The sequence below is a fragment of the Crocuta crocuta genome, unplaced genomic scaffold, assembly GCF_008692635.1.
Source record: "Crocuta crocuta isolate KB4526 unplaced genomic scaffold, BGI_CrCroc_1.0 scaffold342, whole genome shotgun sequence".
Taxonomy (NCBI): Eukaryota; Metazoa; Chordata; class Mammalia; order Carnivora; family Hyaenidae; genus Crocuta; species Crocuta crocuta.
Genome location: NW_027532158.1, coordinates 515,476 through 529,267, shown reverse-complemented (window position 1 = coordinate 529,267; position 13,792 = coordinate 515,476). Strand labels below are relative to the sequence as shown.

Sequence of the window (13,792 nt, the reverse complement as noted above, 5' to 3'; positions counted from 1 at the left end):
TTGCCAGAAAGAGAACAAGCAGCCAAGAATGCTACGATCCTTTGTTTAATGGGTCATTCATCTACACCTCACTTATGACTAAGATAGCATTATGATTTCATACCCACCCCTTTACTTTTCTCTGACTTCTATTCCAACCTTTTAATCATCGACTTTTAACATATCATATGACTTACTTACCTATTTTATTCATCGTGTTTTGTTGTGTGTCCTGTGCTAGAATGTAAACTCATGAGGGCAGATTTTTTTTTTTTTCTCCTTAGGCCTTGCATAGTGCTTGGCACATAGTAGGTATTTGTTAGAAGATTAAATGATTAAGAGAAATAGAGAGGTCTTCAGTAATGGTCCTGAACCTTGTCTGATAATTAGAATCTCCTGATTCCTTCCTGGTCCTCATCCTGGAATTTCTGATTCTTACATTTCCAAACTACTGGTTGAGAATACCTTTCTTATAAATACTTGATATACCTGATGAACCCAGATCGTCTTCAAATAGAATTTATTTGAGGGTCAGGTATTGAAGACATTAAATCCATTGTATAGGGAACACTTTTTCCTAGAATGTAAATTATATTATATTACATTATATCATATCATATTATACTAGAACTTTTGGTCATTGGTTTTACACTAGTGACCAAAGTATCTCTAGAAGATGCTAATATTTCTAGGTTTATTTTAAACCATTTGCACAGTAATAACATTGAATTATATAGTTTTTATCAGTGAAAGACTTTTGTTTTTGCTAATTGAAAAAGAGTACATTTAGAAAGTACCTTTCAAAGTACCTCATTAATCTCAGCTTATATCACAAATAATGAACCTAAAAAACCAAATAATGAACTTATAAACTGAGTTAAGATTTTACCACAGACATCGAAAGGTAGAAATAGTTACTCATTAATTACCAAACAATATCTTGCTAACAGTACTGATATTATCAGTAAAATATGAGTAAAAATCAGTGACTATCTATATGATGTGATGATTTATATTTGCTGTTTATAGCATAAAGTATAGCCACAAGTAACAAAACCAGGGAATCAGAACTGGGTGGGTACTATCTCATAGAGTCACTTTATTATGCTCTTTGGCTTTTAATTTTTCATCTGTAAAATGGAAGTAATATAGTAGGAACTATTTTGCAGAAAGATTAAATATTTTTACTTACATCCTAACTTTTCCAGCTGATGATAAAATGATGATGATAACGATGATGATAGCAGTGAAAATTTTATTCAATATTTACTTCACACTAGGCAATAGGTGCTTTACATGCATCTTACTTTAGTCCATAGATATGCATCTTACTTTAATCCATTTTGGACAGTGACATGCCCACATGTGTCATAAATAAGTATTGGGCAAACAGGTCTTTTGGTTTCTGATTTTTAAGGGATGCCTCGGTGGCTCAGTTAGTTAAGCCTCTGACTCTTGATTTTGGCTCAGGTCATGATCTCACAGTTTTTGAGTAAGCCCACTTCAGGCTCTATGCTGACAGTGAGGAGTCTGCTTGGGATTCTGTCTCCCCCTCTCTCACTGCTCCTCCCCCACTTGCATGTGCATTCTCTCTCTCTGAAAAAAAATTACAAAAAAATAAAATTTCTTGTCCTATCAACACAAACTGATAATCTCCCACCATCTGTTCCTTAAACAATGGTTTGGTGCTGAAACTGGATTCAGCCTCTCCTGGAAGTCCCAGGGGGACTGTATTTGCTTACCTGCCCCTTCTGTCTTCTACGTCACTCATGTGCTGAAAACAATTCAAAAATTAAGATTCCATTTTTTTTAAGTTGCTGAAAGAAAGCACTTGGGAACAGAAAAAAAGGGAATTCTAAACACACCTGTTACCCCACAAAGAATTATGTACTGCATCTTTAGCTGTTGTCTGCAAGGACCCCACTTTAACCCGGGTGTTAGAGGATCCTGAGGAAGCCTGGGAAGGCGAGTAGTCTGAGTAAGTGCCTGAGGAAACACTGTTATTCAGACAGTGAGTTTTGTCAACTTCAGACTCATCAGTTGATTCTGAAATGTAAAGGGGAAAATATTATAACACTATGAACATTGAAAATAATAAACACAGAAAAGCAAGTATGAAAAACAGATAGCATAACAATGTTAGGAATATATGTTTGTAAAATATTTCTATAGACTATGGTGTATAATCGTTTACAACTGGTGATTCATCATGCACATGCATTTGTGGCATATTTTCCACATCAGGTTAACAATGTTACCTTTTTTGTCCTTCCCTAGCAGAACAAGTTTGGGTGGGTACAGAGGGGTCTCAGCTAATGAAGGGTGAAGTTCCCCAATCCTCATTTCATTAGCTGGATGAACAAAAGAATCCTGAGAGATATAATAATATAGGACAAGGAAAGTAAACATTTAAACATTGGTTAACCAAGATGGCAATATCTTTATTTGGTTCAGATTTAAAGATGGGGCTCTAGAATTTAAGTCACTATGGAGCACTGGGAGAAGTGCATATGTTTCTCTGAACTAAGTACTAAGATATTTTGCTTTTCTAATTTAAATGAGTCCATTTCTACATCAGATATTTTTCTGAATCCTGTTTATATGCCTGGCACTGTGCAAAGAACTGTGGACTTTCCAAAGAAAGATAAAATGTCACCCATGTCCCCTGGAAATTTATAATCTAGTTGGGGAGATAAGCTATATCTCATTATAACACAGGACTGACTTATGACAGACTGTATGTGAGTATATGATATATACATGTACATATATATGCATACATATATGTATATAAATGGGATATACACATGTAAGAGGAGAACACCCTTAAGAGTTCTAAGAGGAAAGTCTATCACTGGCCAACTAAATTTTTTTTCATCCCTAGTCATACTCATGCACAAGTACTATTTCCCAAGTGATCTTATGTTCAGTTTCTTTAGTTCTACCATGACTTCTTCTAATGTTTCTAGTTTTCTCATGATTAATCTAGCTTGCTGAATCTTCATTATAAATTCATTCATTAAGTGTAATGACCAACATTGGTACAAGAATAAAACTTTATAAAGACAAATGAACATGTTAAAAAAAACTATAAATTTCAGCTTCTATACTTAAAATTATTACTCCAGTTAACCAGATAGTGAGAGAGCACTGGGGAAAGTAAAATACAGAATTCTTATTTTCTTCTACATATAAAAATGTCTTGTTTATGCCCATGGGGAAGCAGCGATATAAATTATTCATGACAGTTATCTTTATGTCTTTTTTTCTTAAACCTTAGGTTAATTTCAATTTGAAAGAAAATTTTCAGTATTTTTTAGTTTTCTCATTCATTACTACTTGTTAGTTTAAAATATTAGTGTCACAGTTAGAAATATTTTGTTAAATCAGAAAGAATATACTAGAACACAAAAATGTTTTCCATCTTATAACCAATTGGTAATGGGCAGAAAGTCTTATTTTGTGTTTTAGTGCCCCCCCCCCCATAGTGACAAGCTCATGTATTTGGGTATTGCAAAGAAACATCCATTTCTTTAAATTGAGGCTTAAGTTCTATTTTTTGGATTATTTTTGGTTAGATTTGTATAAGAATATTTGCCTGTGAAAAACCTGGGTATATCTGATAAGTGTTAATTATTTAAAAATATTTCTAGTTGAATTCTCTCATTTTCTACAACTGGGTTTTGAGACTCAGCGAGGTCCATGCTTACAGAGATAATTAGATCAAGATCCAACATAGAGGCAGGATTCTGGGGTTCCAGTCCTATGATCTTCCCTTATATTGTGTGTGCTGCCTCCTTGTGTGCTCAGCTGTGAGCACATCTGAGACTTAAAATCAAGTTCCAGATTTGAAGAGGGATAGGAAAGAGAGTAAGATTTATGGAAATTCTGGAGATGAAGAGGGAAATCTGTGTTCTCATGGATTTTGAAAACTACTTCAAAGGCTTAGCATAAGAAACTTTTGATAAAATTTTAAGGTGACAGAATAGAGAGTAAAGCCTTTACACAACTTTGTAGAAATTTATAACTAAAGCAGACCTGAGTTTGAGAAATTGTACCATGGAAAGGCATAACATAAGTTAAGAATTGTCAAAAATATTTCAATTACCAGGTGGCATATTTCTATTCTATTCCAGCTTTATCATTTATTAATCAGGCTATTTTGGGCAAGTCAGTGTACCTCTCTGTACTTTATTCACTACATCAGTAAAGTGAAGGTAATAGATGAAAGGTATTAATGTTATTTTCGGTTCAGTACTAACACTCTATGAATCTGAATGTAACTTATTTATTGAAATAATACTTTAAAAAGGAAATATTCTTATGATATGTGATAGGGAACTACAGGAATTGTGTTTTAGTCAACAAAACAAACCAAAAAGTTGTACAAACATAGAAATGTAAGTACAATTAAGGGTTTCATTACTTTTTTCCCCCCTCATGTCTTACACATTTAGTATGGAAGTTATGTTGCATGTATAGGTCAATTTTCAAATTCTGTATCCTAACATTGTGGCTGGAGCTTGGCATGGTAGTTATGCCATTCTTGAGTCTCTGCTCAAGAATTTCTGATTTGAATCAAAAAGAGCCCTAGTGACTAGGGAGTATGGTATCAGCTAATCATGAACCTGCATCCTTTCTCCAGAGTTCTGTGAGACCCTCCAAGTAGGAGGATTAACACTCCCAAAGCAATAATGATGGATTTGCACTGATCCAGTTAGACCCAATTATCTTTATGAGCAAAATGATAATAATGATGATGACGATGATTATGATAAAGATGATGATGCCATCAGTTATGGAGAATCTATTACATGTCTGCTGCTGTGCTACTATGCTAAACACTTCATCTATACTATCTGTTAATTATTTAATAGATAACCTTGCTTTTCACTGTTATTTATCATTTTTAAGTTATTTGTTATCATCATCTTTGTTTTAAAGTTAAGGAGATGAAGGCTCAGAAAAGTCATAATTCCAAGCCACAAAGGCAGTGAATGGTAGAGCCAAGATTTGAACTGGGATCTGTCTTACTTACTGTAAGGTCTTTCATGTGATATTATGTACTGTGTACCCAAAGAAAAGCTCACCTACCAAATGGACTTCACAGAAAAGACAAGTTAACTGTCCAGCAAGGGAAATTAATCATCGATTTTGTCTCTATCAATTCTTTAATAAAAAGGCTGGAGGACTCAGGTTCATGTTGAAAAAGTGGGTGAAGTTTTTGGGACTACTTCTATGGTGAAGGGACTGGAAGTTATTGGTAGGGAATCAAATATAATGAGGGTCCCATTTTAAGCACACTGAACTATATTTGCTTCTGGTGAGGAGACGGAAGTGGGGGAGAAAGAAAATGTAGACTCTCTTTATTCTTTAACCCCACTGATTTTGTGCCATTCAAACTTAATCTCCACTCCTATGGCTGTAGTGAAAGGGTGCTGAAGATAGAAATGAGAGGGGGGAAGAAAGCTGTTTGAGCTTTCCAAAGTCCAGCACTAGTATTAATAAAAGCATTTAAGGACATTTTCAATGGTAATTGACTACTCTTTATTGCCAGGAGAAAGGATGTATTTTCTCTATATAAAGAAATTGGGTGGGGTCTTCTAACAAAGGAAAAAGTCCAGAACCTTTATGAACTGGTGGACATGGTGAACCGGTATCCAGTGAGAAGTTTTCTGTAATGAAAGATAGTGATCCGCAAAAGGATTGAAGGAAGATGGGCAAGGTTACCACATGATTCTCTTGTGAAAGGGAAAGGAATTATCACTTGCTGTAACTTTCCTCTGTGCCAAGAACTGCGCTTGCAGCTGTATAAAAATACGTGTTTTCATCTGATTTCATCTCCACAAAAACTCTAAGCATTATTTGTATCTGTATTTTTAAAGATAAAGGAAGCAAAGCTTAAAAAGTTTTCAATGACTTGTCAAAGTCACAGAATTGGTAACAAGGTAGATTCAAGAGTTGAACAATGTCTCCTCGACTTGAAAGCACTTCCCCTTGTTCCCAAACTGTGCTCCAAGGTACCTGTGGTGCTGTTGTTAATTCACAGGGATACATGGTTATTTTAAGTATTTGAAGAAACAAAGCAATACTTGACATCAGCCAGATACTGTTTGAACTGGTGGCTCTCAGTTTCAACATTAGATTGCACTTTCCTTTGATGACAATCTTTGTGAAGCTGGCTTTTTGGTGGTTGCTGTGATTAAAAATCAAGTGCCATTCAAAAATCAATATGAAACAAAATTGTAGTGTCTGATGTGATTCCAAGCTTTGAGATGATAAGTGGTGTCCAGCAGGTGCACACATTTCATCAAATAGTTTTGTTATTTAAGCATGAAATAAAACTGTTATTTTCCCTTTTAATGTATGTGTATTATTTTTCAAATGACCACTAGGCAGGGCATAAATATTTAATAAGCTGTTCAGAACTAAATGCTTGGTAAATGGAAGTGTTAGGTACATATTTTGGACTATAGTCCTTGTAACAGAATTATTAAGACACTAATGGCATTTATATGCCAAGAGTTTTGGAACCCCTAGCCTTTACTTATTTTACATCATAGCTTTATTTACCATACTGTTCTTCTTTCCTTCCCTCCTCCTTCCCTATTTTCCTCACTTTCCCAATATTTCATCATGACAGTTTGCCTTTACTCATAAAATTATATTAATGTATTAATATAGTAAATTGTTGTTAAAATACATGTTACTCAACACATAGGTGCTAAAATATAAATAAGTGTGACAGTCAACACTTAGTTCATTTATGAAAGTGACAAAAACCCAGAGATTGTTCTTGCCCTCAACTAACTTCTATTGGATGTAGAGACAGGCATGTTATCAGATAAGAACCATTCATGTACTCAAAGGTATTTACTGTGCCTGACTCTGTACTAGGCCCTGTGCTAGACACCAGAAAGGCAATGGAGACAAGACATACTTGGTCCGTGACTTCATGAAACTCACAGTCTGTAGTTAATAATCAAAATAATTAGAAAGGTTTTCATTAGATGTAACACAAATAAACAGGATGATGTGACAGAGCAAATCAGAGGTTCTACTGATCATGGTGATCAGAGAAGGCCTTCCTGTTGAGGTAATGTTTAAACTGAAGGCTGGAGAAATATGGAAGCGCTAGCCATGTGAAGACCTGGGTGCTACAGAATGAATGTTTGTGTCCCCTCAAAATTTGTAAGTTGAAACCTATATGATGATATTTGGAGGTGAGATCTTTGGGAGGTGATTAGGTCATGATGGTAGAACCCTCATGAATGAAATTGGTGCCATTGTAAAAGTGACCCCAGAAAGCTCCCGATCTCTTTCCACCATGTAAGGACAATAGAGAGAAGACATACATCTAATGAACCAGAAAATAGGTCCTTAGTAGACACTGAATCTGTTAGTGCCTTGATCTTGGAGTTCTTAGCCTCCTGAACTGTGATAAATAATTTTTTTTGTTTATAAACAATGTAGTTTATAATTTTTTTATGTTTTATTTATTTCTGAGACACACACACACACACACACACACACACACACACACACACACAGCATGAACAGGAGAGAGGGAGACACAGAATCTGAAACAGGCTCCAGGCTCTGAGCTAGCTGCCAACATAGAGCCCAATGCGGGGCTCAAACCCACAACCGTAAAATCATGACCTGAGTGGAAGTCGGATGCTTAACTGACTAAGCCACCTAGGCGCCCCTATGGTATATTATAGCAGCCTGAATGGAGTAAGACACTGGTAAAAAGCAAGTGTAAACTTTATAAAAGGAATTTGGGAGTAGAAGGGAGCCTTGAGACCTCCCCACCCTCCTCAGTTCATATGATTCTCCCAGCTGTAGTCTCCATCTAGCAGAACATATATTGAAAGTCTTGGTATAATGTTGGCAAATAAAGTGATCAATAAATATCGATTAACTTTCCCTTTTATTTTTCTTTGCTGCATTTGACATCTATTTACCTTATTTTTCCTTATTGGTTTCTACTCCTGGTTCTGCCTACCTCTATTCTTTTTTTTCCTTCATTTTCCATATTTAGCCTCATGGATGAATGTGTCATGCAGTGTGGGATATTCTCTTCCACCTTCTTGAGAGTATGAACTAAATAATGATTCAAAATGTCAAACAAGTGCGAAACACACACACACAAATTATACACTTAATATGATATAAACTGATCAGTTAGATACTTGGTTATCTGTACTTATTATATCTGAAAGTTGAAAATATGGAGTGTGGCCCCTTCATCTAGGTGAGTAATTTGAGAAGGGAGGATAATAAAGCAATGGCTTCTCTTTGGTCTAGGATGGTTAAAAGTTGGGGAAAGAAGGGTCTAGGATGGTTAAAAGTTGGGGAAAGAAGAGCTAGAATATAAATTTTAGAAAAGTAGTGCACTTACCAGTGGGAATGTTATTCAATATAAACAGCCAGGAGAAGAAGAAGACTTAAGAAAGGGTGGGGTGAATCATTGAAATAATTATAAAAAGATTGAACTTCAATTAGATAGGCAATAAGAAGCCACTGTAGTGTTTTTAAGGAGAGCCAAGTTAAATTTGTTTTAAAAAGATCATTAACAAAGTAATGAGGGAGCTGGAGACAATGTAAATCAAGAAGTTGACAGTTTTCATAGTAATGCAGGACAGAGCTGAGAGCCTGAGGAGGTCAAGGAGATACACTTAGATGAAAATGTATAAGTTTAGGTGATTGTTTGGAAGGGGCAATGAATGGAAAGAAAGAAGGAAAATGAATTCAGGATATCTCCCAAGCTTCTAGCTTGAGTGAACTAGTAAGATAATGGTACAAGCTGAGATCAAGATTGGGCATATAGGAACAGAAACAAATTTGGGGAAGAAAAAAATCTTCCCCAAATTTTGGATTTTTCAAGTTTGAAATACTTGTAGGATAATTTTAAGATTTATTTTCTCCACTAGGGTTATTATTAAATTCATGACCAAAGCCATCTATTCCTTGCCTCACCTAATCCCAACCCTGAATTTAGAAATTTTAGAATCTTCTTATTTTGTGGCAAAATGACTCAGTTTATGGGTTATCATGACTTCACAGTTATGAAAATGTTAAACTGTGATTACATGAGATTTAAATATGAAGCGTACGTGTCTTTAGTGTGTACCTGCTAAACATTGGCTTTCTTCCTTTTGGTATTATTGCAACATCTTAGAGATAAAAGTCTATTTCTCTGCTATAGCATACCTCTAGTATTTAAGAAGGGAAAAAAGGACAATAATATTGATTTTATAAGTAAAAGGAAAGAAAAACAACAAAAATGAGTATTTACTTAAATTTTTCTCCCAGATATCCAGCTGTATTCTGCTTTTCTGGGGTGGGCTCACACCTCCACTGGCAGATGTTCACACCATGCTTATTTTTGCTCAAGCTTTTCTCTTTGTCTGGAATGACTTCCTCTCTCCACTTTAAATGAATCACCCAAATATCAATATGCAGTTCAACTTTAAACTGTTTCACATAACTTTGTAATTGATTGTCCATGACTGTTTCTCTTTCCAATTTCTTAAAGTATTATATTTGCCATCACAAACAAGTCATGTGACTGTATTTTATATAATATGTTCTCTAAACACCTCTTCTGTGGTAATTTCACCTGGCTAGACTCTAAATTATTTGAGGATTATGTGCACATTTTATATTTCTTTTCTGTCTCTCACAGTGCTTAGCACAGTGCTAAATATACAGTTGGTGTTTAATCAATGCAACAAATTGATGCTGTGAAATGCAGATTTGTAAAAGAGTTTCATGAATCTATATTTTTGAGAAGTGGGTATAGTAACTTCTAGATGTACTCATACCAGTTATGTTTCTAATGAAGGTGACAACCAAATTAGCTGAAGAGTTGATGAGATAGTACAGAGGTGGCATAAATGTAGTTGAATTCTTTTCAGAGACCACACAAATTGATAACGATGAATATCTAGTTTATTCTAAAATAGAGGATTTAAGCTTCACATGACTAGATCCAGAAAAGCTAAATTTCTTTCTTTTTTTTTTTTCAGAAAAGCTAAATTTCAAAGTTGTCTCCTCTTTGTCATTTATAGTAATGTTTCCTATAATGGTTTTAAACTAAACCCCAAAACAGACAAAAAATTGGCTCTAAATCTGATCCAGAATTTTACTGAGAATTGCAGAGTAAAAAGAAAGAAAAAGAAAGAAAGAAAGAAAGAAAGAAGGAAAGAAAGAAAGAAAGAAAGAAAGAAAAACTTCATTTAGTCTTTTCTAATGACTCATACAATAAAAGTTTGGATAGCGAAAAGAGTATCATGAAAATGATATAATGCACTTACTGGCCAGGTCTCGCTAGGTGAGCAAGTGTTCCTTCTGTGTGTATTGGAACTTTTGGAGTTGTATTAATAATTTTAGGCCATGAGGGTGTCATTTACCTGTAATTCAGTAAATGCAACTCTCATAGTTTGAAAAAGTAGAGAGACTCATTTGTATTTTAGGGGAAAAATGCACTTATCAGAGAGAATCTAATCAGTTAAAAAAAACCATTTAATTTAGTAATTCCAAAAAATCCAAACCACACTGGCAATTACCAATAACCTTGAAATACCTCCACTGTAATCTCCTTTGGGGCTACAGGCCACTTGTGTTCATATTTTTCTTTCACAGTTTGCTCCGTGTTAGCAGTTGGGTTTGAATTCTCAACACGCACTCCATGGCTTGGCTTACCCACCAGATTTTGAACAGATTTTACCATATTCTTTAAATCCTCTGGGTAAGGAGTTGGATATCGTTTTAGGTTTATTTCAACCTAGAAGTTTATAAAAAGAAATTTCACATAAAAATACCTTCGGCAAACATGTTCACAAAACTACTCCATTTTATGTGCAGTAGTGAAACCAAATGCAATATAGTGAGTGTTGAGCTGACTGAGAAACTGTACTGTTGCTGTAGTGTTCTTTCCATATTCTGCCCACATGGGGCTCCTTCCTGCCCCGCCCACCTTCTAGATTAAAAACAATTTAGACCTACCCTGCAGATCACTGACATAGGAGTAGGTCAAACATAGAAGTGACTGGTAATCTGAAGATTTCAAGCAAGTTACTATCAGCTGCTTTTATACTTTAGAGGCTGTTCCTTACCTATCTTAGTTATTTATAAGTATTTATTTTCATGTTGAAAATATTTTTGAAATATTAATATAGATGATACGAGGAGGCCCCAAAAGGTTTACAAGTAGAGTTTATCATGTCTTTAAAAAATGGGGAATTGACAGTATCAATTACTGTATGCATCAGCTCTATGTTAATGAGCATGTTATATCAAAAGGCAGGGTAGCTATTTCTTGTTAATACCCAAAAAATGCTTCAGGGTGGCTTTTACATTTAGTTTTTACTCTAAGAAAGTAACATTGTAGATACTGCCTTAAAATACTTAAAATCCTTAAATACTCTTTTGTAGGTAATGTCTTAAAATTTAAAAAAATAAAAATTGGGGAGATTTTCTAAGATACTCTAGGTAAACATGCAAATGTTGGCTTACGTTTACCCAGATATCTGTTCCCTTTCTTGAATTCGTTTTTGGCGTTATCAATATGATTTTAAGGAACATTTATATAGATGATTATTCTCCACATTTAATTTAGGGGGAGAAAATATGAGACACTTCCTTATAGAATATCTCATTATCAGAATATTTAATACATACCTAAATTGGAGTAAATCCAATTTATTTATGCTGATTAAAAGGGAGTGGGAAGAAAAATAAGGAGCAGATTTATTTGGCCTGGCTTATTCCAACAGTCATAACTTTTTGCATCTGAGTAGAACCAACTTTACAAAATGGAATGGTTTACGTGAGTGTAGTGAGTATGTGTCTGTGGAAAGTGCGTGTGGGGGTAGGTTGGGAGGAGAGGAAAAGGAGAAAGCAAAGCTGAAGAAGGAAGGAGTGGGAATGAGAGAGGAAAGGAGAAAGTGGGGTGGGTACACGCAACCCCACCTGCCCACACCTATGGAATTCATGGGATGTAAGAAACTATGATGGTGGTATAGATCTGAGGATTGTAAATATGAATTCAAACACTTTTGCTCATCTGCAGTTTTTAGCAAATCCACCAACTTTGTCATATTCATCTTCCTCGTGGCTCATTTTCCGTATCAAGTCCGGGGATTGGACTCCACTAGATGATTTCTAACATTCCTTTTAGGACTAAAAATACAAAATTATTTCTCCAATCCATTTTTGAAAGGCTGATGAAAAACCAGATAATTTTGCTAGTATAAAGACAGCTTAAATATAATTTAGTCTTTTCCACTCAAACAAATAAGAATGAACTTAGTAATATATAGAAATAAAGCTGCAAAAATATAACCCAAGAAAGTTAGACTTTTCAGAGAAAAGTGTAAGTTGTTAGAATGTAGTATAAATATAGCTCAGGGTACTTAATTTATAATGCATTCTTAAATAAACATAAAAAGAAAGATATCCATGCTAGACAAAGTCCACTGGGATGCATGCATTCTTGGATCTGCTGTTTAAGTTGGTATTAGAAATGTTCATTGTAAATTAAATGTAAGTTTTAAATTACATTGAACTCATTTAAAAGTACTTGATATCAAAGGGCTAAAAGTCAAAAAACTACATTTAAAAATATACATTGAAGAGTGGTACAGCTATTATGCCAATTAAGAACATCTTTTAATTTTTAATAACCAATGGTATATGAATGAAAAATAATTTTCAGGTAGAGAATTAAAATCCTATGTACCTTAAAAAATCCTCATTGCTAAAATTACACTTCTAAATTGAATCAAAAAGAAAAAAATTGTGAAATGTTCTTCTTTAATTGGATTAGAGTCCTCATCAAATAATGTAATCTATTTTTTTGTAGATGCTATGTCTCATCTGACATAATAGATGACTGTTTACTAATGGCCATGGTGCCAATATTTTCTGGTTATTTTATAAGCAAATTAATGTGATGTTTTGGTCACATCACCAGAATATGTTTGAGTACTTTATGTCTATAAAATATTTAAATTTAGAAACAGAAACAGATTTGTCATGAATTTAATGAAGCTTAAGCTTTAGAGCCTGTCACTTGCACAGCCTCTGTCCAAAGCCTTTTGAGGGGACCTACTTATATATTTACATGGTTATTTTATATCCTTTTCCTTAAAGAGGCCCCTCTCCAAACTGTGGGAGCTTCAGGTCTCATACAACTTGGATGTAGTTCACCTAGCCAATAAGCTCCTTGCTTCCCATTTACCAGTCTACCAATAGAAATTGTTGGACCTGGAGTCAGAAGATCTAAATTTAAACTACAGATTTACCTCAAACAAGCTATCAGCCACTAATCTTTCTGTCCAGTTTCCACTCATGTAAAATGTGAATGATAATATCTTTGGTGAATCTATGACTAAAATGAGATAATAACTGTGGCAGTATTTTGAAAATGTGTAAATTCTATTGAGAGATTAGGTACTATTTTCTAAAATCACACTCTACTTAGGTATTTTTAAAATGTGAATTTTTTTGGCAGTTTAGATTCTACTATATATACTATATTTTCATATATATATAAACACCATGCTACCTGTAACTATCTGGACTTTTTCAGATTGTATGCAGCAGCAACCATTATTTATTCAGTATTTTCCATGTGCCAGGCACATGCAAAATGTTTATAGGGATATTTAATTTATTATTATCTATATGACAAATGATACTTTTTAATTATTTATCATATAGATTTAAATATAAACAGCATACAATTATAAATAATAACAATTAAATAATTATAATTAAACATAGTTTAAATTTTATAATCCAT

The 13,792-nt window shown here is 34.3% G+C and overlaps 1 protein-coding gene across 1 annotated transcript in view; it reads right to left on the bottom strand.

Annotated features, from left to right (window-relative positions):
* The window catches only part of LRRC7 (leucine rich repeat containing 7), a 561,823-nt gene that overhangs the window by 85,490 nt on the left and 462,541 nt on the right, over window positions 1-13,792 (bottom strand). Inside the window, exons 21-23 of the mRNA XM_077776423.1 lie at window positions 10,571-10,771; window positions 2,238-2,349; window positions 1,845-2,025 (exon numbers count right to left, since the gene is read on the bottom strand). Of these exons, the coding sequence (XP_077632549.1) occupies window positions 1,845-2,025; window positions 2,238-2,349; window positions 10,571-10,771 (494 nt within the window). The remainder of the gene's footprint in view (window positions 1-1,844; window positions 2,026-2,237; window positions 2,350-10,570; window positions 10,772-13,792) is intronic.